Genomic DNA, 24,677 nt, shown 5'->3' with positions numbered 1-24,677 from the left:
TGGTTTATTGTAACCGGCATTACGATTATGTGTAAACATTTGGTTCATTGTAACCGGCATTACGATCATCAACATGTACTCTCAAAAAAGCACGAACACATAAATTGTAAGAAGAATAACAAATCAATGAACAATTGTTACAATTCATTTCATTTCCTCGATCAAAACTTTGCTCTTGGATTCTACTTTATCCTCTCTTTTGACAGAACTTTTACTGCCTCCACATTCTATGCATGATATTTTTTCTGCCCTTAGGAGGGCTGCTGCAGAGGACCAGACTTCTCCAGGCTGTTCATGCACCCAACACATTATGAAATAAATTTTCCTCTCAGCAGGCTTCAGCTTGTTCTTCATTTCTACCTTTCTTGACTTTTTCGTCTTCTCTAATTTTAGCTCCCTCTCTCCCCCCTGAATCATCCTCTGGAGATCACAAAGTGCACAGATTAAAGCAGAACTTCCCAGCGAGACTAGGCTTATCGTATCATCAAGAACAGTCAATCCAAGCTGTAACCCACCCATGTCTTTGTACGAGCTGCAGGTTTGCTCCAAGCAGTAAGACAGAACCTCCTGCACACTTTCAGGCTGTCCACCTTGCCCCAAGACAGAGGACACACTCAAAACCATCATTGCTGATCCTATCGCATCTGATTGCCAATCTCCATTGTAGAGACGAAGCGTCAAACAGTAGCTTAATATAATGTCGACCAGGTGAACAACTAGAAGGGGAGACGGCTCTGTAGAACTAAGCTTGCTGATTGGAGGTAGTGGGGCCTCAGGACCAGGTGGAATTTCACTTGATTGGTTACTTTCTAGATCATCTTCAGGTGGTGCTGATGAATCATGCCAAGCAAGAGGTTGGACAAGTTGAGTTCCTTGCTTGCTGAGAGAAATCGTTCTGGCAGAAGGCTTCAGCCACCAAGGATCCCATGGCTCAATCATTCTGCTCAGTTCTCCAGATGCCACGGCTCTTAAAAACCGCTTCTTCTCATCTGCAGATAAATCATCAAAATTGACTTCACCACCTGCATAGAGTGAAAAGGAACAACTCATATCAGCTTCAGGGTATAGCTTGGAATCCATCCATCACCAGACTCCACAAGATGTAATCAATCTTCGCACTCCAACTACAACCTACGGAGTGCTGCAATCTGTTTATGTGCCACATACAATTAGAACTGACTGATAGGAGAACAAACTGAAAGGAAACATTTTGTGAAATCTAGTGAAATCTAGTGAAAGTTATCGTGGAGCATACCAGACAAAATCTTTTGCATTGTCTCCTCAGATAGTGTTGATTCTGTTGAACCTGCCACAGTGCATTTTGAGCAGTGAGCTGATCATTGTATCTCATATATTCCAACACCAGTACAAATATATTCTTAAGAATTACAGGACATTCCACATAAGTAAAAAGGTAATAACAAAAGCTTCTATTTGTACAAACCCTCTAACAATGATAACAGATACATAAGGAACAAAACCAACAAGATTTGATACAAGTATTAATCAAAGAAAAGATTAACAATGAACTAAATAACAACATACCATCTTCATCCATGCTATCCATTTCCTCTTCTGAATGGAATCGCTTCAAAATATCCACCATTTTCCTTTTAGTTTCATCATCAGATTGCATCCGCCGCATCTCTTCAACCACATTATCTCTCATGAAGGATTCAGTACAACGTCGACTATGAGACTATACAGCAAAAGAGAACCATGGAAAGATTTTCAACATATGAACATAAACATAATATACTAATTCCCTTAGCGCTTGAGAAAGATAAGGACCACTAGGAAGACATTCAAATTATAATTGATCTTTTATGTCTCACTTTTTCCCTGACAAATATATGGAAGAAAAACTTTAAAACACAAAGCACCAGGCTGCTAAACAATGGTAAAATATCTCATAGTTGAAGCAGAGTTGCTTATGTCTGACTAATATCAACCTTGTACAGGATGCATATAATTATGAACATGCTGTAGTAATCCATAACTATAAACAATTACGGATATCAAAAGGCATAATACAAAACTAGTAAATTTGAGAAAAATGATAAATCAAGCTTTTGACTTTCAAATTTGATCCTTCACCTACCCTTATGATTTGCCTGTTCGTCAACAACATAACATTCGTTAAAATCTGGTACTCCTAGAATAAGATTCTGCCTACCTGATAGCACTTAAGGGAACAATATCGCGAATTACATCGAGGGCAAGTATACTGCGAAAATTGCTTCTGACACCTGCACAATGGAGGGGAAAATATCAAACTAACACGAAGAGAAGAGAATTCATCAATTTAAACCAACATAACAAGTAAAACAAAGACCAAAGACACTGCAATTGTCAAAAAGTAGGATTTTACATAACTACGATTTCTTAACATTTTACACTATTCGTCTTTCAAGCAATAAACAGCCTCTGCTTATAAAGGTACAACAATTGACAACATGCTCCAGTTAAATGAATTTCAGAAAATCAAAATTGCATTAACATTTTGGCAACAGTGATGTTAAATCAACGAGCATAAAAGCATCTATTCGTCTTTCAAGCAATAAACAGTCTACTTATAAACGCATAGCATGCTCCAGTTACATGAATTTCGGAAAACCAAAATTGCACTAACACATTGACAACAGTGATCTTAAAATCAACGAACATAAAAGCAACCAAACTGAGCATCAAATTTAATTACAAAATAAACAACTTTAGCATGATTAAACTAAAAATCACCCCTTTCAACAAATAAAATAAAATAAAATCACCAAAAGAAGAAAAATGAAGCTCGAGATTTATAGAAAAACATACACGTGGCAGATTATTCGAGAAGGAGGATTCAATGAGGACGAACTCGAAGGTTTGTCAGAGGTTAGGATTGGCTCAGCCATCTTCAATCAATCTAAACAAAGTGCTTCCGAGGTTACTTTTGGATTTATAATTCAAATGTTTCAGATATTAGGGTTTCAATTTAAAAAAGTCAATTAACAAACTCTGAGAGTCTTGAGTTAAGTTGAAGAATTTGAGCGTCGGACGACAGAGGCCACCGGCACTGGGATTGTCGTCTTGGAGAAGAACGTTCTAGCTTCTACTTTCTACAGCTACAGGCCTACAGCGCGGCAAATTTCAATTTGGGCTTTGGACTGCTACAATTCTGAAATTGGGCCAGGCCCATATTCACCCAATTGATTAAGCTAATTGTCTCGCCACGTACAAATAGAATGCTGGTGGGGCCTTACAAGAAAGTCAGAAACCAATCCACCACGGACTTTATGTCTGTTTCCTGAAAACGTTTTCGCGCGGCAATGCAAAATATCTGGACCGTTGGTCTCCAAGCTTCTTCTTGTCAATATAATTCTTTGCTAATCTGATTGATACTTCTGCTTCTCCCGGAAAACTCGTTAACAGAAAGCATAGCTCTGAGCGCATGAGTTTCATTATATCTCAAAACGGAAAATTTAGCGTAATCAAATCACCTGGTAATTATATTATCTCTTCCATTTATTACCTTCTCCGTTTAGCTGCCGAGAAACCTTCTAGAAAGTGTGCTTGACATATTATGATCTCTTAGAATGTTTATAAATCAGTTAAGCCATTGGTTTCAGTTAAGAAAATTCTGATGCTGCTGCAAAGATGATGTTTTTGAATATTTTTCATCAACAAATAGATACTTGAGCTTTTGACATTGAGTTGATAAGATTTTCTACTTTAAAAACTTATTGCTATTAGATTTTAATTTGGAAGTCTTTTATGTCAAATGCAGGTACGTGGCACATGAAGCATCATCATACATAAAATTGAATATCTTCATATTGCGTTGAGTGTTGAGAATGAGCAGGTTATCATTGATAGCTGGAAACTGTGGAGGAGCAAATGGAGGCGGTGATTGGATTTGGGGTCAAAATCTTATTTTGGCAAGCACTTTTTCTAGCCATTTTCGTAGAACCTCATTTAGACGGTTGAACGGGCATTGGTCAAACGGATTGGAAGGGTCCAGAGTTGGAAGAGGAGACAGGTTTCCTGTTCTGCAAAGAGTAAGAAGGGGAAGAAGCATAATTACCCAACTGACCAGATGATATGAATACAAATATCTCCAGTGGACACTTGACTTACCTATCTTACTTCAAGCCTCAAGAGGAGAAACTGAAACCTGTGACTCTTCCATTTGAGAGGCCTTTGGTTGATATGGAGAAGAAGATTACTGAAGTGAGCCTGTCTTGAATCCTAAACTCAGACTTTGAAGACTCTTTCTATATTTTCGGTTTCGTTCAATCAATCTTGTGCAGGTACGTCAAATGGCTGATGATGCTGGTCTTGATTTTAGTGACCAAACTGGAGCTCTGGAAATCAAATACCAGCAGGTATATTTCATTTCCATATCAATGGATGTTATTACAGAATTTTGCTTTTACACTTGTTGCTGTTGGAGCTGCTGTTCTCATTCATTGGATTGGTAAATTACCTGATTAATGCCCTCTCTTAATCAGTCACATTATGCACTCAACATAATGTCGCTAAAGATTTCTATTCAGACCTTGACATTGATATTCAGGCCTTGAAGGATTTGTATGCACACTTGACACCCATTCAACGCCGAAGCATTGCTCGACATCCGAACAGACCAACTTCTCTTGATCACGTATTAGATATCACAGAGAAGGTAGTTGATTACTAGAATCACTGCTTATAACTATTTGTTCTTACACGGTGGAAAGTACTATTTCTCACTCTGTTTTCTTCATCTTATAATGGGTGGAACTCCATGGAGATCCTGTGGACTACAGTGATTTCGCAATTGCAACTGGTATTGGAAGAATGGATGGTAAGAGCTACACGTTTATTGGTCATCAGAAAGGCAGGAACACGAAGGAAAACATTTTTCGCAACTTTGCCATGCCAACTCCTCATGGGTATGTTTAAGGATCTTTCTTTGAATATGCATAATCTTTGAGCATTTTTGTTGAGCATTATGCATGAAATTGTCCTTTCTTTTTTTTTTCTTTTTTTTTTCCTTCTGAATAGAACGTGAAAAAATATAACAGAGATGTGTGACATGTGTCCCTCATATTTCCTATTCCAAACTCCTGCTAAAATCCATTCCCAGCACTAGCAATGTTTGCTCTGTCTGCCATCAGCTATGGGAAGGCCCTGCACATGATAAAATATGCTGATCATAATGGGTTTCCTATCATTACATTTGTTGACACTCCTGGGGCCTTTGCTGATCTCAAATCTGAGGAACTTGGTCAAGTGCCTATGCTGTCTTCATGCATTGCATGTTGTATCATCTGTGATGCACATTATTCATGCAATTTATATATCTCAAACATTTGATGCTTTATGTTTTGTGATTTATGGTGCAATGTCAATGTTTACCATCATAAGCTTCAGCTTCTCTTTTGTTTGAGTAAAATTATCATAAGCTTTGTCGAGAAACGTCTTAACATAAACATTTGTTGATCACTAGTCAGCAATTTTTATTTTTCTTCTTTTAGAAAATAGCTTTTTTCGTTTAAAAAAAAAAAGGGAAAAAGGCAACTTCAAAAATAAAGATTGGCCTTGGGATAAATTTTTATTTTTATTTTTTCTCCTATCCTTTTCAAAAAGAGAAAAATAATGGAACCGGCGGCATTAGATTTTCTCGGGTCCTACAACCGTCCTCGAAAATCACTCAATAATGATCCATACCCGTTTCTGGCCCTTTTGTAAAAGAGAATTTTATTCTTCTCACCCAAATCTTTTAACAATTGTATCTATATCCTTCAAAATCTTGGAAACTCAGCTGGACCTTCAGACTTTACTTGAGTGGTTATACATCTCCCCAGCTCTGCAACTTCATTTTTATATTTTATTTTTTGAAAGGTAGGAAAGTGAGCAAAGGCAAATCAATTTTTTAAATTTCTTACCTTACTTTTGACTTAAATAAGATGAACAATTAAATCAAATTACTCCTTAAAGTTTCAAGAACCTCCAGAAGGCAATAATAACTTCAATTGAACATAACAAGTTTTATTTAAATCATACATCTCCAAGTTTTGCCACTTTAATCACATATAATAAGGTTTTATTTAAGTTTAAGAATTATTTCTTTACGTCGATGTGATAATGAGTTATAACTGTTTTGCATTTAACGATTTAAAATAGATGGCGTATAATCATTATTTTGAAAAGATTTTCTTTCTAGACACCTAAAGTTAATAATTATTAGTAACTTTAAATCTTCTAACACAAATTTTAATCTCATCAATTAAACCAAATTAACATCCATTCATTATAAATTGACTAATAAAAACTTGCTATGCTCAATTTATAATGTTTTTATGAATAATTGTTAGGGTGAATACACGTTTAGTCTATATATTATGAGATTAGTGTTTTTTTTTGTTTTTATATTTTTAAAAGTACCTCAAAACATCAATGCATTTTAATTATTGACACACCTGCCGCTAGTTGTTTTTTTCTTTTGGTTTGCTTTTACAATGTTAGCCTCTTACAATAATGTTTCTTCTTTTTTACATTAATAAAAAAATTAAATTATCATTTTAACCTCAAAAAATAAAATAAAAGCAAAAAGAATATATTTTATTTTTTGTGGAAGCTCACATATGTCCAAAAAGATATTGTAAAAAAATTAAATTTCCAATCTTTTTGGACATTAATAAAAAAGAACATATTAACTACTCAACATAGTGTTATCCAAAAATTAATATATATTATTTTTGTTTCTATTTTATTTTTTAGGATTAAATTAATAATTTAATATTTTTATTAATGTCCACAAAATTTATTATAAGAGGGTAATATTGTAAAAATAAGTCAAAATGAATAAAAAAATAATAGTAGGGATGTTAATAATTCAACGGCAGAGATATTTTAAAATATTTTTTGAAAATATATGAACTAAATAAACACCAATCTCAAAATATAAAGACTGAATAAGCTTTTACTTGTATGTAAAATAATATCGAATGATGATATGGGATATTATAAGAATAAATGAATTCCATCACCATCACACGTTAGCTCGTATCATTGACACATAAAATTATTCCATATAAAATGTTTGCTTTAATCTTTAATCATGGGGTCGTGAGTATTATTTTAGTGTTTTATGTGGTAAGAGATATCCTTTTGCCAATCTAATTAATCAAAGCATCAAACTTTTACTTAATTTATTTATTGTATTCAATCAAAAATTTCACTTGATTTATTTACAAAGTTCAATCTAAATTTCAATAAATTTTTAATTAAAAATATGTACCTTTTTTTTTTCTAACCATGCACCAAATAAATTTTTCTATGCAATTGTTTCAAAAATAGAACAAAAATATAATCAATTATAGCATCTTAATGTAAATTGTCTATGCATCACTTAGGACTAAGCGAAAGACATGATAATTAAATAAGAGGCATTTATTAAATTCCTTACGAAAAATTGACATTAAGAGAAAAATGATAAAAGTTTTCTCTAAACCTTGCGAAATAGCAATGGTCTTGGATTAGAAAAACAATAATATGAGTGCTTCGGATTCATCGGGTTCCTATAGCAACACATGCTTTTGAAAAACGATCCAAAGATTATTTCACAAATAAAGATTACTAAATTTGAAAGAAAAAGAAGTTCAACGAACATGAAATGATTTATTATTATTATTATTATTATTATTGTTAAAAAATTTAAAATAAATATAATGTTCAGCAATGAGTAATTGATGCCTTCAACAATAAATATTAATCAAAATTTCCACTACAAAATTGGTTGTCCAGTATAACAAAATGACCCAATTTCCCTATTTTTTGACGGTAAGTTAAAATAATAATAATTAATAAAATACTCACACGTAAAAGCAGAGAAAAGTCGGTGGCTTTGTATCAATAATAGAACGAAAGGGGCCATTTAAGCAAATTAACGATTCATCGAGAAACGATTGACGCCCTAAGGACGGTGTGAGTTGTTGTTGGTCATTTTTGGAGTTTCAACCAAGCGCAAAACAGATCGATCAAATCGAAAAATAAAGCCATGAATCGACTTGCTCCTTCACTCTCCTCCACCTAAAGAAAGAAAAATAAAATTCAAAAATTGTAAAAGAAAAAGAAAAAAGAAAATCGAGAGACCAAATCGTTTCATTTCAGTCACTTGCCCGTTCAAAAAAGCCACACCATTTTTCGAGATTCGCCCCCAGATCCGTACATAAACGGCTTCCGATTTTCTCCAATTTTACGATCTCGCCCTGTAACAACGAAACCCTAGCTCTTTACCTGTCAATACACACTTTTTTTTTCCCTATTTTGGCCACTTTTAAGGCTTTCATTCGTCAACCCAACCCTAGAATTGGCTTTTATTGCTGGTTTTGTATCGAATAGTTTTGTAGTTAGGGTTTTTTTCCTGTTTGTTTAGTGGTGATGAATAATAGTAGAGGGAGGTATCCACCGGGGATCGGCAGCGGCCGCGGCGGCGTTAACGCGTCTAACCCTAGCTTTCAGTCGAGCCGCCCTCAGCAACAGTACGTGCAGCGGAATTTTCTTCAGAACCATTACCACAACCAGCAATTTCAGCAGCAGCAGCAACAACAACAACAGCAGCAGTGGCTACGGCGGAACAATTTTCCTGGCGCTGATTCCTCCATTGTTGATGAGGTCGAGAAGACCGTACAGTCCGAAGCTGCCGTCGACCCGAGGTCTGTCTTCGTGTTACATTCATATAAAATTGTTTGAGAAGATGCATGTCTAGGTCGTTCATGCTTCATGAGATAGTTGATTTTTTCATGGGAAATAAATATCATAATGATATATTCAATGTGTTATAATGTCTTGCTAGGTTTTGTATGCATATGTATAATTTTTGTAATTTTTTTTATTTCAAAGGTAATCTAAATGTTTCTTTTCTCATACTAGTTCCCAAGATTGGAAGGCACGGCTAAAGATACCACCCGCTGATACACGCTACAGAACTGAGGTATGCCTATCATTGATACTTGTTTATGGTAGTGTGATTGATCTTTTGCATTATTTTGTCCACAAGTGTTGTTGTATTAGAAGAATTTGATGGGCCTTGCTTTGTGCAAGGTTCCTTTTAATTTTCTACCTTTTGTTCTGGATTGGCACATGAGGGATTTTCACTGTTGTGAATAACCATTAAAACATGGATGAGCGACTGATTGCAATTCGGGTTCTAAATGCTTATATTGGTTAGGGGATTTTGACTGTTGTGGTTATCAGTATGCACAGATGGACGAGTATTGATTGCAACTTATTTTTGAAAAAGATCAATTCATTATGATGATTTCACATTGTCGCCACATGATGCTGTCTGTATGTTACAAGTTTGACTTTAAGAAACTACATTATCAAGTCTCTTTATCAGTTATCTTTACATTGATCTTAAAAACAGTACCTGAGATATGGCCTTGCTTTTTATCACTCTTTTGATTAATGAACTTATCGTAGTAATCAAGTTACATGCATAGCCAAAAGGATGTGGTGGAATACATCACCTCACCCCTCGTTCCCAGTTTTCTTGGGTGCTCGAGAGGGGGTCAATATGCTGAACGCGCTACCACTGATTTAGGGGATTTTTCGCGCTACCACTGATGTAGGGGATTTATTTATTTTGTCTTTATTATTACTATTCTTTTAGTTGACACTAAATGTGATTGTATTGGTACACGTCCTTTCTTGCACGCATAAATGGATTGTTTTATATGGGTGAGAGAAATCATTACTGCATTAAATGGTGTTATACAACCCATGCGGCTGGCCTGGATATACATAAACTATTAATGAATGAGAGAACCTTTTATATTCATGGAAATTCAAGGAGCTGTTTTACTCAATGCTTGTTTGAAAATATTCTTAAAAGTCTGGTAATTTTGTCTCTTCTTGTTTTCAGTTAGTTCGACTGCTTAATTTATCATAAGATGCTGCCATTTTTTATAACATTTTATTTGACCCCACTTCTTGTTTGCTTCCCAGGATGTTACGGCCACAAAAGGAAATGAATTTGAGGACTATTTTCTTAAACGTGAGCTACTTATGGGAATATTTGAAAAAGGGTTTGAAAGGCCATCACCTATTCAGGAAGAAAGTATTCCTATTGCTTTAACGGGTAGCGATATTCTTGCCAGAGCTAAGAATGGTACCGGGAAGACAGCTGCCTTCTGCATTCCAGCATTGGAAAAGATTGACCAAGATAACAATGTGATTCAAGGTTTGGTTTCTGACATGGCTTATTTTATAGTTTTGGCAATTGTGGGCCTGGTCAAATAATAATGGCTATTTTGATGTTTAAGTTTAATGACATTAGAATAACCCCTTTTTTATCATATCTACTGAAGTACTTTTCCAATCAAGAGAACATTGTAGGTACATCAATTGCTTTCGATATTTTGCAGCAGTTAATATAGATTGGGAAACATGGGTTAATGAGGAAACATACTGCATAAGTGCAGGCATTTGGGCCATAAATAGAATTTATATTATTTCTTACTTTGAAAGTGGAGGGACTTTATCCCTCTCAACACGTTTCTGGAGCCCAACAATTAGTAACTACTTGTGCTGATTTTTATGTTGGCACTAAGTTTCAAGTTGGTTGTATTCCTAGTTATCTGTCCTCGCTCAAAGTTGTTATAGCACAATTTCTTCTACATCATTCAGATTGTAATCAGCAATGATCAGCACTTGTTCCGTCCCATTTTGTTTACTTTATTTGATACTTTCTTGGTGCAGTTGTTATCCTTGTTCCAACAAGAGAGTTGGCTCTTCAGACATCCCAAGTCTGTAAGGAGCTGGGGAAGCATTTGAATATTCAAGTCATGGTTACCACTGGTGGAACCAGTCTTAAGGATGATATTATGCGTTTGTATCAACCTGTTCATTTGCTTGTTGGAACTCCTGGAAGAATACTAGATCTTTCTAAGAAGGGTGTTTGCATTTTGAAAGATTGTTCAATGCTTGTTATGGATGAGGTAAATGCTTGAAATTTCAATGCAGTGTACATATGGGTGTAACTAAATCCGGCCCAATTTGATGATAATTTGTTCTCCTTTTTGCACTTACATAGAAAACTGGACAACCGTTATAGAGAAGGAGAGAATGATATTATCATTTTCTGGGGGCATTTTAGTGGTCCTATGGTTCTTTCTTTTGCAATTCTCCAATAGATTCAGCCAATATTTTTAATGCTACTGAGAATAAATTCATGAAATATATACTTTTTTCCACTCTTTAGCTGCTATTAAATTCCTTAACAGTATTGGCACCCCTTTCCTGGGTACATACCATTAAATTCATTGAAAGTAATGGCATCCCTTCCGCAGGTACATCTACATTCCATATTTTAGTGGTGAGGTCTGGGTTTGAGTTGTGATGAAATTATGAGGATTGAGTATAATTCTTCGCGCTTATGTAACTGTTGCTATATAAGCTCTGCTCTGCTTTGATTTTATCCGCATCAAGAATCTGATGTTACATGCATTTTCTTTCAGGCTGATAAGCTTTTGTCACCAGAGTTCCAACCTTCAGTAGAGCAGCTTATTCGTTTTCTTCCTGCAAATCGTCAAATTTTAATGTTTTCAGCTACTTTCCCTGTTACCGTCAAGGACTTTAAAGATAAATACCTACAAAAACCATATGTTATTAATCTGATGGATGAGCTTACTCTCAAGGGAATTACCCAATACTATGCTTTTGTTGAAGAAAGGCAGAAAGTCCACTGCCTCAACACACTTTTCTCTAAGGTTTGATCTCATTTTAATTGTTATTCATATTTCCTCTTTTTTGTGGTATCATTATGATATTTAATTGGATACCATATTGGGTGAATTTTCAGTTGCAAATTAATCAATCTATCATTTTCTGCAATTCGGTGAATCGGGTTGAACTCCTTGCCAAGAAAATTACAGAACTTGGGTACTCTTGTTTTTATATCCATGCAAAGATGCTGCAAGACCATCGCAACAGAGTATTTCATGACTTCCGCAATGGTGCATGCAGGAATCTTGTTTGTACTGGTATGTTAATTTCATGACTTCCTCCTGTAAAATGTAGGAAATAGGAAAAATAAGATTTAATAGGAAAATAATTTTGATGTTGATTTCTTTTTTGAGATGCTTAAGGGTGTATGGTTTCCCAAAACTATTTGAAGTTTGTTTCTGTAGATTTTGCACCTGTTTAACTTTGAAAGAGCTTGAGGTATGCCATTTGATATTTTTAAAGCTTGAATTTTAGAAATTTAATCTTTTAACATGTAAATGGTTTAGCAGTAGCTTCTGATGGTGAAGAGTGAATGGCAATTGAAATTTGAAAGTTTGGTCATGACGAAGTATCTCTGCTGGGTGGAAAATAAGCTTGGTTGCTTGTAAGATAGTTAATTTAACTTATTGAATGTGTTTTATTAGATTCTAATGATGATCAATACTTGATGCAGACCTATTTACGAGGGGTATAGACATTCAAGCAGTGAATGTTGTCATTAACTTTGATTTTCCTAAGAACTCGGAGACATATCTGCACAGAGTATGTTGGATACAGTTATCTTTCTCTCTCTCATTGCCAAATTTGCAGTTTATGTGTTCAATGCTTATGTATATTTGTTTCACGGACAGGTTGGTCGATCTGGAAGGTTTGGACACCTTGGATTAGCTGTGAATTTGATTACTTACGAGGACCGCTTCAACTTGTATACTCCTTTGCTCTTCCTTATAGTCTTTATTTGCCATATGTTGTGTGCTTGTGCTATATTGTCATTCTTATTTATCTGTGAGGTTAAGCAAGCTTGTACTTGTACTCTTACTGATTCGATACCATCTTTACCCAAACAGGTATAGGATTGAGCAAGAACTCGGGACTGAAATTAAGCAGATACCTCCGCATATTGATCAGGCAATTTACTGCAGGTGATTTATGGCCGGTATCTTGCTATATAGCCAATGGTGGTAGCAATGGTGAGTGTTAACAAATGATAATCTACAGCATTTGTTTTTGTGTAAAGTTATTGTATTGAACATAATAGTGTATATGCTTGTCTTCAGATTATTGGTTTTTTGACGTGATTGAATCTCCAGAATGATATTTTTGCAGAAACTTTTGATATCAGTCTTTTCGTGTGTGTGATGCATGCTTTCTGAGAAGCAAATTGTTCAAGAACATCTTTATTTAGATGTTATTGAAGTGTCAATAGAACAATTTTCATACCCGCATTTAACTCTTATGGCAGTGGGAAGTATTTTAGTGCAACTTACATGTGGCGAAAACTGTTTCAATTTGGAACTTTTTTAACTTTGTAGAGTTTACATAATTATTAATTTAATAAATTTGATCAGAAGAGAAGGATAGAAGTTCTGTTACCACAATGTTTTACTTGCCTTTGGCTTTTCGGTTTTAGCTCTAATACAGTATGTGACCTAATAGAAATTAACAAGAAATTTGTATGCAATTTTATATTTTGACTATGCTAATGATGTGTTAATCTGATGATGTATGCTAATTGATATTTTTTAGGATTCCTGAGGCTGTTGATTCAAGGCACTTGGCTCTGCAGCTGAGGAAGCATTTTATGAACTGGTTATGTGTGTTGGTGGAAGACTTGCAGCTGGTGCTGTGCGATTAACCCTGGATCCTTTTTCTCTCTTGGTTTCTGGATTTTCATAGTTCTAAATATTTATCAGGATTGTAGAAGAGTTTTAGAACGGTTTATAAATCCCAGATAGAAGCTGGGTCCAGTTCACAGCTGCGTTTGCTTTCATGGATGGACTGGTTTGGTACTTGTATGCCCATGTTCTAGTATGATTTACTGCTGAATTTGGAGGTTGTACTTTGCAAAAAATTCGCCTTTTTTCTTTTGAACATCTTTAAAATTCCTTGGTGCATTTTCTTAGTTCACTCTCGCAAGAACAATAAAAATAAAGGAGTCCAACTGCACTCTGTTTGAGCAACTGTGATTACTCGTGTTCTGGCTCCGAGGTCTTGGCTACCACCTTATTTTTCCTGGTAGCGACAGATTCAAGACAATTAGTCTGGTAAGAGATGCAAAGCTATCTACAGCAATGCAGTCTTGTGGTGATCCATGGTAAATGAAGCATTTAATTACATAATTGCCGTCTTGTCTTGTGGAATTAGTGTTGTGAGGCATGCTGTGTGTGTTTTTATTTTTATTTTTAATTTATTTTTCCAAAAGTGCTGCGGTAATAAGTCTTGCCTTCCTTATCATAGCTTGAGTTTAAAACTACTGTGAAATGTGACTCTCACGTTCAAAACTTGGATCTTACGTTTATTGGGTTCTTATGAATGGAGAAAATCATGGATTCTAATGGGTTCTGGTTCTGAGCCGGCTGAAGACATTCACTTTCAAGTAAATGAGTTGGTCTTTTGACCCCAACTCTAAATTTCTTGTCAAATCCCTATTCAATTAAAATTACATAATAGTCAAAGATAAATAAATTTTTTTTTTGGGTATTCAATGAAAATTTACTTAAAGATTTAAATGGATTGTTCTTTTAACCAAGTCTTACGCTCACTCTCATTTCATAATTTGTATTTGTGTCTTAATGTTTTTTTTTTTTTCTGAGAAACTTATAAGAATGATGAATTATGGAGATGAAAATTATGTAATAAGAAGAAAATAATTTAAGATTTTAAAATTTGCATGGATTTGTAAATAAAAGCTTAAAATAAATACCATATTTAGGAGGAAATTTGAGGACAAAGACGATTGATTTTAATACATAGTTTGGTATTTATAAATTGAGATGGGGCATTTTAAGAAATAAATTCAAAAAGGGTGTCAGAGATCTTTGATTGGTGTTAATAGCTCGGCCTCCTTAAATGAATTTAGGTAATTATCCACTGGCTATCTGTTTTTTATAATTTTTTTTAAAATATATATATATATATATATATATATATATATATATATATATTTACAATAGTTTACTTGAAGTTAATATTTTTTTTCACTGGTCCATTTCTGTTATAATACTATTAAAATTTTACTGATATTATAAGAGTAAAATTATCATTTCACAATAATATTATTTGAAGATAAAAGTGAATAGGTAAAAAATAATATAATTTCAAGTAGAATTTAATAAAAAAAATTAAGAATTATATATTTTTTAAAAAATATGAAAAAAAAATCAGTGAATAATTGTCTTTTTTATATTTAGGGATAAAAAAATTATTTATATAATATTTTGTTAGTTCTCTTAATAGTTTGAAGACATAAGTGTACATATGTAAAATAATATAATTTTAATTAGAATTCAGTAAAAAAAATTAAAAATTATGTATTTAAAAAAAATATGAAAAAATAAATAGTATGCGGATAATTATCTAAATTTTAGTTGGCCTTTCTACTACAGTTATTAGAGAGCAGAGATGTTAAAGATGGGCTGCGGTTAAAGATTTGGATCTATACACTGTACACTACTATTCATGCTCTGCTCGTCATTCAATAGCCTATGTCTGTCAAATCCCCCCCTCAGTCCAACTTTCAGATTGCCTGTCATGCAAGGAACACGGGTCACTGTGTTTGAAAGAAAAGATCATCATGAGTCATGTACCGCATTAAATTGGCTGCACTTAAAATCCAGGTCGCCGATGGAGATATAATAATAGTAATAATAGGATAGGATCCCCTATCTTAGATATATCTCCCTCACATAAATAAATAATACGTGGATCTCATATATATATATATATATAATTTATTTATAAATAACATTAACTATAATCTTAAAAAATCTTATTATTATTACGACAATTCTTATCTTACGTACATATAAAATATATCTTTTTTATATAAATAATTTTTGTAGTGCGAACACTGTTTCATCGTTGGGTTCATCTTGTTGGGTAGCCTTGAGAATTAATTCATCTTTGGCAGGAGAGTAGTCTGTGGTTGCTTGAAGATGTTCAACCAACCGGATGGCCTTTTCTCTTTTGTTGGGACAATCTTTGGCATAGTGGCCTTTTCTCTTGTAGATGAAACATCTGCTTGATTGCTTTCGTTTGAATTCTCTGGAGGAGGAAGATTTCTTTCTGAAGAACCGGTAGGGCTTTCGGGATCTGCGAGGTTTGGATGAAAATTCTGGAGTTTTGAATTTCCGAAAATGCCGTTTTTTCTTTGAACTGCAATCGCAATCCTTTTTCTTGTGGCATTTGATCTGTAAATAAGGCTTTTTGCAAGCACTGCGGAAAGGTTCTTTGTCTTTCAACAGTTCTTTGAAAAACTGTTTTTGCTCGCAAAGTTTGTCAAGGCAGGTTTTGGCAAGCTGGAAGATTTTGCCAAGGGAGATGTTGTCTAGGGAAAGATTGGATGCTGTAAGTTGTCTCTGGATGTCAGGTTGGAGTTCTTCGGGGAGGGAAGCCAGAAAGACATGCTTTAATGTCGGCTCATTGAATCCATTAAGCTTATAGAACAGCAGGGACATTCGCTTATAATGGAAGTCAAGATCCTTAGCATTGAGGGAGCAGCATTTCATGTTGAGGTAGTCTCGTCTGGCAGCTTCAAAGACTGCAGAAGGGTCGCCAAGGAATTGATCATGAAGTACAGCAAGAGCACTTGAAACTTCTGGAAGGTCAACAAACTGTAACTGGCGATATTGTCCTAACGAATCAAACCAATCTCTTAGAGCACCCGTAAAACGAGTAGCAAATTCTCTAAGGACTGATTGAGTTGTTGCTCCTGTTCTTAGCATCTGCAGGTCAATCCAGGCAGACATTTCATTGAGTCGGTCACGCCATTTATGAGATGGAAGATCATCAAATGTGAACCATGGACCATTTGACGATTTTTGACTAGGTGGATTGGGCTGGGCTGGAGAAGGTTGGTTTGTGGCAGAAGATTCAGGCATTTCGTCTTCAACTTCGGAGGGAATATCAACATATGGTTCTGTATGAGAGGTTTGGCCTTGATCAGGTTGAGCCATCAGGATTTTGGTAATATCAGCATAGGACTTTTCAGAGTCACTGGTGGATGCTGAAGATTCTGAGTCGGTTTCGGTATGGCTATCTGAAACAGCTAGATTTGAATCAGAAGTTTGATCGTCCGTGGTAGAAGAGTGGGCGACTGTGTGAGCAGTAAATTGGTTCAAGGGTTCTTTATCTTTTGATTGGGCAGGGACTGATAAAGGAGCTGGTGGTGATGTCGGTATAAAAGTAGGAGATGGTTGGCCAGGGATGGTCAGAGAGGAAGGATGAAGAGGGGGAGGTCGAGGCTGCGGTCTAGGTTTGGGTTTAGGTTTAGGTGGCAGTGGCAAAGGATTGTCTCTGAAAAGAGTATGAGTCATGCCAAATAACTTGGAAGGGTCATATTGTTTAATAGGAGAGAGCATAGAGGCAAAAGGATGGTAAGTTGGACCGATAGAAGGAATAGGAGGTGAACTGGTGAAAAGGGTAGGTCTCTGTTTTTCAGATTCAATCTGAGCAAGTTCAGCTCTTAATCGCCTGATTTCCCTTTCTTTTTGGTCAAATTCGGGACCATTGTATCTGTGGGCTAGCATGGCTCGTAACTCTGAATCGAGTTGGCCAATTCTGGACTGGAGATTTTGGTGGATCTGCTGCATCTGTGCAGAGATGGAGTCAACCTTTGTCTCAAGCTGTTCAGTTCGTAAACTGATTTTCTCAACTTTGGAATTGATATTGACCAAAGTATCATTCTGTGCTCTAGCATTTTGGGTTTGCCAGTTGAGGACTGATTCAAAAGGTTTGGGAGGTTCTAGGTGGCCAGATGAGGTAATTGGTGAAGGGACAAAGGGTTTGGACACAACATTTCGTTGAGAATCTGTGTGGGTGTCTAAAGAAGGAAAAGAGGAAGAATAGTCGGATGAAGTAGATGAGAACATCATACAAGCCAGTGGTGGTGTGGGATTTGAGATTGATGATGGAATCTCAGATTTGCAATGCTTTGCAATCCATGTGAGTTCTTTTCGGTAGATGGGTAATGGAGCCGGTGGAGGTGGAGGATCTGATGGTGGTTTAGGGTCATAGTGGTGACATGGGACAGGAGGGTTCAATGCCGAGTTGCCAAAAACCAGATTTTAAATCAAATTTGGAAAAGATCTGGGCATTTTTGAGAAAAGTAAACCAGTTATGGTGAAGTACGTGGCGTTGTTAGTTATGGTGAAGTACGTGGCGTTGTTATACCAGAACTACAACAGTTAAAACTGTTCTTTGGACCAGTAGTCCGCAAGCTCGGGTTTCCAGCCGATATACCTCTGTAATCAAAAACCTTTAAAACATTTTTCTCAGGTTATACAACCCAAAACAGACTTTCCTTTAGTCTAAAACAGGGTACCAAACCAGATAAGAAATGATCAAAAGTTTTCTGATGCACAGGATCCTTAGAAAAGGCAAGTGCAGAGCATACTTCCTTAGGTTTTCAAAATGAACAAATTTAATTCTTTATTCTTTTTCTTTCTTAGGACTTCATTTGCAGAGAGAGAGAAGAGTTTTAGGGATTCATGGTGTAAGAGAAAACACGAGTTTATTTCTTTCAAACTTCTATATCTTACAAGCAAGGGGAGAATCCTTTATATAGGGGAGGATTCTTGAGAAGATAGGACAGGACCCCTATCGTTTTCAAAAGTAAAAGCAAAAGATAAGATAGGACAGGACCCCTATCTTTTACATAATTGCACAACTTTAATTATTACAAAAGACAAAAGTGCTTTAATAATTAAAGCATGACTTGGACAAAAGTATTAAAGTAAAAGCAAACTTTAATAATTATGCAAACATAAAGCGAAACATCATTATGACAACAAGACAAACTACTTTATTGAAAGCAACAAGACAAACTACTTTATGGAGAGCGGAGATTCATGTACTCGTCTTCGGATGAGCTTTCGGTCTCATCTGGGTCCGTATCACCAGAGTGAGGATGCTTTTGGAAGAAAGTTTTGGAGAGCTTTGGATGCTTACAGGAGGGACCACGGCATGGTGGATAAGGGCAATTATAGTCTCTGGGAGTACACTTCGGAGTATACTTAGGGGAAGTTTGGGTGGCTTTGTCAACTTTGGATGGTTGAGCTGGTCGTTTGGAAGATTGGGTTGAGGGTCCTGGTACGGAGGGGCCAGGTTCATCCATTGTTGGTTGGGGAAACTGGTGGAGGTGTTGGCTCAGAGGAAGAAAATCTTCCCATGGATCTTGTGAGTCTTGATAAAGGAAGTCAGTGTAGTCTGGTCGTTCTTCTTTGATGATGATGCCAGTGGACTTAGGTTTAGATATGGCAGATGGAGTGGGTATCATGAGAAGGTCATGTTGTGGACCTAAGGAGGTGTGAGAGATATCTTTAAGTGGCGGAGGTTGGTGGTTTAATTGGCAAAGGTAATTGTGCAGGACGTCTTGTATGTCATTTTCAATCACAGCTATATGTGGTGCAGTGAACCATTCATATACCTGATCTTGAGTCCAAAAGAGATGGGTGTCTGGATGTTGGAAGTATGGCCTGTGAATAATAAAAACTGATGTGAACATTTGTGCTTCAGGGGCAGGCATACGGTCAAGGTTGTAAATTTCAGACAGTTGTTGCAGTTTCTTTCTCCACCATGGGATGGGGGAGAACCATTCAAGTAGGGTCCAGGTAAGGGAGGTGGCGTTATCTGGATTAAGGAGGTGGTCCAGAGTGGGAGAAATGGGGAGGACTAACTTGGTTGCGTAAAGGACTGTTAGGCACCAGATGTACCATAACACGTCTTCAGTGGTGTCCCTGGCCGGATCAAGGGTTAAACCAGTAAGGAACAGATTTTCTGGGTGGAAAGTGGAAAAAGGAAAAGGGTCGGTGACAAGGTAGGCTTTCATGAAAAAGCGAAAGAGAGCTTTTCTAGCAAATTCTTGGATGGCGAAAACAGAAGAGAAGGTTTTGTTGAAGGGAAAAGTTTTCTTGGTAAGAGCTTCTGAGGGTAGTGAGGTAGCCATGGAGATAATTGGAAAATGGTAGGTGGTGGAAAACAGGGTGAGAGGGTCTTGTGGTTTGGAGAGTCTGGAGAGCATATCAGGGATGAGGTTCTGGGATCCCTTTATATGCTTGACTGAAAAGTCATATTTGGAAAACCAATCTTTTAATCTGAGTAACATTTTTTCGGGAACAGTTTTACCTTTGAAATGAAAGATATTGGGGAAGGCTGAGCTGTCCATTCGGATGAGAAAATGGTATCCAATCAGATGATACTCAAACTTTTTGATGCCATTCTTTACCGCTAAGATTTCTTTAAACACGCTATGGTAGTGCTTCTGTGTGTCAGAAAAATGTCCACTAGCGTAAGCGATAAAGTGTTCCTTGTCATTGAGTTCTTCGAGGAGGATGGCACCCCATGATTCATCACTTGCGTCTGTCTGTAATATGCGCTTGCCATCAGTAATCAACTTTAAAGGAGGCGGATTTTGCGCAATCTGCTTGAGAGTAGTGACAGCACGTGTGTGGTCAGCATTCCACTCTGGGGGCTGCTTTTTCAATAAAGCTGAGAGATGATGAGTGTGATGGTCCACATGTGGGAGGAAATCACGGATGTAATTGATAATGCCGAGAAACTGTTGGATTTGCCTTTTGGAAAGTTGCTGATCTGGAAAGTGAAGCAATTCTTGGGCAATGTGCTTTCCTGGCTGGTAGTGTCCATCTTTAATGATCATACCAAGGAATTCAATATTATCTGTAGCAATGGTGCTTTTCTTGGCCGATAACTATATAAAAAAGATATATTTTATATGTACGTAAGATAAGAATTGTCGTAATAATAATAAGATTTTTTAAGATTATAGTTAATGTTATTTATAAATAAATAAAATTTATTTATAGACTTATTGAAAAGGACTTGTTATAAACTACAATCAGTATAACTCAGAAAAATTCATAAATATAAAAAAAAAATAAGAACAGTAAGATATCAATAATATTAAGAATTTCGATACTTAAATTATCCCAAGTTCATGAATTTAAACCGACAGATGACCTCATCACGTATCCAAAAGCATAAATAACCTACAAAACTGGAGGGAGCACAAACAGAGGTCCAATAATAAATAAATGATCGAAGCAGAAACAGCTACCGGTCAAAAAAATCACCGACTCATCAATTTCAACTCATTTCGGATATTTTTGACCTTGCCATTGACTGCATTTATGAGGCTTGACTAATTTCCTGATTAACTAGACTGTGGCCAATAGCCAAGAGCCAATAGCATTGCTTTACTTGGAAATTTCTTTAACTCTTTGCCCTCTCCATGCCAACATGGCATCAGGTCAGGAGAAGAGGGTTGACCACGCGCCAACATATGATTGATGACATGTCATCATTGGATTGGACCACGCTCCTCACTCGCGTCTTACCAAAATTTTGAACTCAGTAATAACTTCTCTTACTTCTTACACAAACACTGATACTGAAACCCACGCCACAAGGGCGGAGCTGCGCTGGCCTCAGTTTTTTTTTTTTTTTTTTTTAATCAAATCAAGGATAAAATTATAGTGCAACTGTGTTATCGTGGCACAATTATACCCTATCGTTAGATTTTTATCTATTTAAATAGACTTCACTCATTTAAATAAATTCAACGACTGATGCAATTGTGACATGGTACCACAGTTATACTGTAGTCCGATCCTCAAATCAAAGCCCGTCTCAGTTTTCAAATTCCAGCATTTTATGAAATAGAAGCATTGTTCATTTTGTACAAGAATGATCTTACAAGTAACCAAACACGTTACTAATTCCATAATATTTTTTCACATAAACGCTGTTGAAACAAGTGTAACTTAGACAACGTGCCTCACTAAATCATTACTGAATTTAGTAGATTTATTTATTTTCTCTTATTAAACAAACGAAAAATAAATGAAAAAAAAAAAAAACTCAATGTGAAGTAGTTTCATGGTCATTAATGCTATTCCATTATTTATTTTCTTGAGAACTAAGTAGGGCTCACCAAAGAGAGAGAAAATCGAAATAAATAAGTGATTGGTTCGGCTATATTAGAATTTATCTACAATAAAATACGAATTTTAATCACACACGTGAAATAATGAATTATAATAAATTTTTTTATTATTCATCACTGTGACTCTGCCATGAATAAACTCCGACGTATCAACGGCCATAAGCGATACACCCGATTCTCACCATATGTGTGTCCGTACGGTGAAAGTCACTGTCATAGCGATAACTCTCTCTTTCTTCATAAATTGTTCCTCTCTTTGTCTTAGCTTATGAGAATCCGCCATTAATGCATTTCGCTTTCAAACTTCACTGCATCATTTTCTCTCGTCTTTATTGCTTCTGTGCTTCTGAAAAACCCCATAAACGAAACCCCTCCCATTAACTCTCTTTACTGTTTGTACAAGTTTCTTCCTTGCGCTCAATGATGATTCAATTTCTCAATGCGTGTAATTGTCAACATAAATACATCCCTCCATCCATATATGTAGATACACACACACACCCCCCTATATTTATTGCAAAGCCAGCTTAAACCTCGCTGAGCGTCCCATCTCTCTGCTCTAATGCTCTTGGCTTGCACCCACGTATTTATGAGAACAACAATCAATAAACAGATAATAATTTTCACTTTCGATTTTCCCTAGATAAATACCGTAGCAGCATTTAATGCCCTTTTTTCTCTGTTACTAGTGTGTAACTTGCTTGCTTCACAAATCACAACCAAACTGTGAGCTGAGCTTTAAAGATTGAAGGGTTTGCTTTTATCTGTTCATTGGGTGGTGCTACTGTTGGTGGTGGTCGTTGAGCATTGATAGTGAACAAGAGATAGAGATGGGAAGGACACCGTGTTGTGATAAGAAGGGTTTGAAGAAAGGGCCGTGGGCTCCGGAAGAAGATGAGATTCTTGTTGAATACATCAAGCGGAATGGCCATGGCAGCTGGCGTTCTCTTCCTAAGCTCGCAGGTCTCACTCTGACTCTCATCTTTCATTCGTTCTTTCTCTCTTTCGGTTAAAAAGCCATTAGAACGAAAAGAGACACTTTTCTTTTTCCTTTTGCTTTGTCAATGGTTAAACATAAAGTGCTGTCTTATGGATCTATGTTGAGTGCTGGGATGCGAAGAATTTGAGGGACATGAGGAAAGTTAAAAAGTCTCTGTGATGCTATTTTTGATTTTGTGATATCATAAAACATCCCACTTGGCTGATATATAATATAACTGAAAATTTTAATCATGTTCTGAGGACTGATTAGGTAAAAAATTTCTATTAACTGTTTTAGAGTTCTAGTATGATCTTTCTGCTTTTATAGGACTTCTCCGCTGTGGCAAGAGTTGCCGGCTTAGGTGGACAAATTATCTTAGGCCAGACATAAAGCGCGGCCCCTTTACCGAAGAGGAAGAGAAGCTTGTCATTCAGCTTCATGGCATTCTTGGAAACAGGTCCTCTTTCCTGCTGCTGGGCTTTTTTAAATTGCTATATTCAATTACGTTTTGGATCATTTTCATTCATAAGAAACTTTAGTTTTTTAAACTTCTGGCTCTAGGGAGGCAAAATTCCATTCGTGATCGATTATGCTTGAGCCCGACACCGTGGTTGCGTTAGTTTTTGGTTTGTTTGACATTTTGGGCTGTAGAAATAACTCTAATATGCATGGATTTCAGGTGGGCTGCCATTGCCTCTCAGCTCCCTGGAAGAACTGATAACGAGATCAAGAACTTGTGGAACACCCACCTGAAGAAGCGGATGCTCCTCATGGGTCTTGATCCACAAACTCATGAGCCCTTCAGCTCTTCTGGACCAGCCATCAAAGCGCCTGCAACTCCGACCACCCGCCACATGGCACAGTGGGAGAGTGCTAGGCTTGAAGCCGAAGCTAGGCTTTCCAGGGAATCCTTACTCTTCAATACACCATCTATGGGAAAGACTGATTCTGATCATTTTCTTCGCATGTGGAATTCTGAGGTTGGAGAATCGTTCAGGAAGTTCAATAAGGGAGTGAAAACTGCATGTCAAAGCCCGAATTCTCAGGTTTCTTCTTCCACAAAATGTGGATCAGTTTCAGCGGTCTCAACGGAGATCGGACACAACTTAGCAGGGTCCTCTGCTACGCCAAGCAATCAAAATGAAGATACAGAATGCAAGAGCTCTAAGTCATGCACCGAGGATATGGTTGCAGGGTCTGATACCTCGAGTTCCAATGACTTGCAGGATTCTTCAGACTCTTCTCTGCAATTGCTGTTAGATTTTCCCATTAACAATGATATGAGTTTCTTAGAAGATAACTATTTTGCTTCTTCTGCAATGTTCACTGGAGACTCATTGATCTGCCCACTCTAAGCAAGCTGTTTCGTTGGGTGTTGCTTAACTTTTGATCTTGAATTTTGGCATCAGAACCTTATGAGTTATGAAGTTAAAAAGTGGAGAAATGAGAATTTTGTGGTGGTTAAGAGGTGTAGTTTCTTTCAACTGGGTAGGTTTTAGAGGATTTAATGTACCATCAATAGGTTTAACCGGAAACCCAGTTTATTTGGCATGTATAGAAGATATATAAGTTCCCTAACCCGGTTTGAACCTATCAATTAGATATGCAAATACTTATTCTGTATGATACTTATTATTCAGTAGAATTTCGGTTTTGCATCTGTCAATTTTGCATTCAAGTTTTGTAGATACGGTTTCATTTCCTTTTGGCCTGCTTTCATAAGAACTTCTCTAGCAGATTCCTAATTTGGACATTGTTCAT

General features: G+C 36.4%; 3 protein-coding genes across 5 annotated transcripts; 2 read left to right on the top strand and 1 right to left on the bottom strand.

The window, feature by feature from the left end:
* Window positions 1–4: 4 nt before the first annotated feature.
* LOC18047027 (zinc finger HIT domain-containing protein 2) lies at window positions 5–3,094 on the bottom strand. Of its 3 annotated transcripts, XM_024188113.1 has the most exons (6): window positions 2,997–3,094; window positions 2,815–2,905; window positions 2,177–2,249; window positions 1,546–1,699; window positions 1,256–1,306; window positions 14–1,022 (listed from the first exon to the last, which is right to left on the bottom strand). In XM_024188113.1, the coding sequence occupies exons 2-6, from the start codon at window positions 2,892–2,894 to the stop codon at window positions 145–147; spliced, it is 1,236 nt and encodes a 411-aa protein (XP_024043881.1). In that variant the 5' UTR covers window positions 2,895–2,905; window positions 2,997–3,094; the 3' UTR covers window positions 14–144. The 3 variants fall into 3 exon arrangements, with proteins under 3 accessions (XP_024043882.1, XP_006445091.1, XP_024043881.1); XM_024188114.1 differs by lacking the exon at window positions 2,997–3,094 and having other exon boundaries at window positions 5–1,022; window positions 2,102–2,249; window positions 2,815–2,838; XM_006445028.2 differs by having other exon boundaries at window positions 13–1,022; window positions 2,815–3,094.
* A 4,811-nt stretch (window positions 3,095–7,905) lies between these two features.
* LOC18047254 (DEAD-box ATP-dependent RNA helicase 8) lies at window positions 7,906–13,934 on the top strand. Its single transcript, XM_006445026.2, has 10 exons — window positions 7,906–8,681; window positions 8,899–8,959; window positions 9,976–10,210; window positions 10,729–10,967; window positions 11,487–11,738; window positions 11,831–12,011; window positions 12,428–12,516; window positions 12,606–12,679; window positions 12,822–12,944; window positions 13,501–13,934. Exons 1-9 carry the CDS (start codon window positions 8,407–8,409, stop codon window positions 12,898–12,900), a joined length of 1,485 nt encoding a protein of 494 aa, XP_006445089.1. The 5' UTR covers window positions 7,906–8,406; the 3' UTR covers window positions 12,901–12,944; window positions 13,501–13,934.
* An 8,105-nt stretch (window positions 13,935–22,039) lies between these two features.
* Window positions 22,040–24,582, top strand: LOC18047253 (transcription factor MYB41). The gene is made up of 3 exons (XM_006445025.2): window positions 22,040–22,897; window positions 23,244–23,373; window positions 23,596–24,582. The coding sequence occupies exons 1-3, from the start codon at window positions 22,765–22,767 to the stop codon at window positions 24,269–24,271; spliced, it is 939 nt and encodes a 312-aa protein (XP_006445088.1). The 5' UTR covers window positions 22,040–22,764; the 3' UTR covers window positions 24,272–24,582.
* Window positions 24,583–24,677: the final 95 nt, after the last annotated feature.

Source organism: Citrus clementina, unplaced genomic scaffold (genome assembly GCF_000493195.1).
Source record: "Citrus clementina cultivar Clemenules unplaced genomic scaffold, Citrus_clementina_v1.0 scaffold_3, whole genome shotgun sequence".
Taxonomy (NCBI): domain Eukaryota; kingdom Viridiplantae; phylum Streptophyta; class Magnoliopsida; order Sapindales; family Rutaceae; genus Citrus; species Citrus x clementina.
The sequence above is the reverse complement of the archived record's forward strand: the minus strand, read 5'-3'. Positions and strand labels throughout refer to the sequence as shown.

Coding starts and splice junctions, on each gene's coding strand:
- LOC18047027 (XM_006445028.2), bottom strand. CDS start 2,894: ATGGCTGAGCCAATCCTAACCTCTGACAAACCTTCGAGTTCGTCCTCA. Junction 1,700..2,176: donor GTTCCCTTAAGTGCTATCAG/GTAGGCAGAATC, acceptor TTTGCTGTATAG/TCTCATAGTCGACGTTGTAC. Junction 1,307..1,545: donor GGATAGCATGGATGAAGATG/GTATGTTGTTAT, acceptor GCACTGTGGCAG/GTTCAACAGAATCAACACTA.
- LOC18047254 (XM_006445026.2), top strand. CDS start 8,407: ATGAATAATAGTAGAGGGAGGTATCCACCGGGGATCGGCAGCGGCCGC. Junction 8,682..8,898: donor GAAGCTGCCGTCGACCCGAG/GTCTGTCTTCGT, acceptor TTCTCATACTAG/TTCCCAAGATTGGAAGGCAC. Junction 10,211..10,728: donor AGATAACAATGTGATTCAAG/GTTTGGTTTCTG, acceptor TTCTTGGTGCAG/TTGTTATCCTTGTTCCAACA.
- LOC18047253 (XM_006445025.2), top strand. CDS start 22,765: ATGGGAAGGACACCGTGTTGTGATAAGAAGGGTTTGAAGAAAGGGCCG. Junction 22,898..23,243: donor TTCTCTTCCTAAGCTCGCAG/GTCTCACTCTGA, acceptor CTGCTTTTATAG/GACTTCTCCGCTGTGGCAAG. Junction 23,374..23,595: donor CATGGCATTCTTGGAAACAG/GTCCTCTTTCCT, acceptor CATGGATTTCAG/GTGGGCTGCCATTGCCTCTC.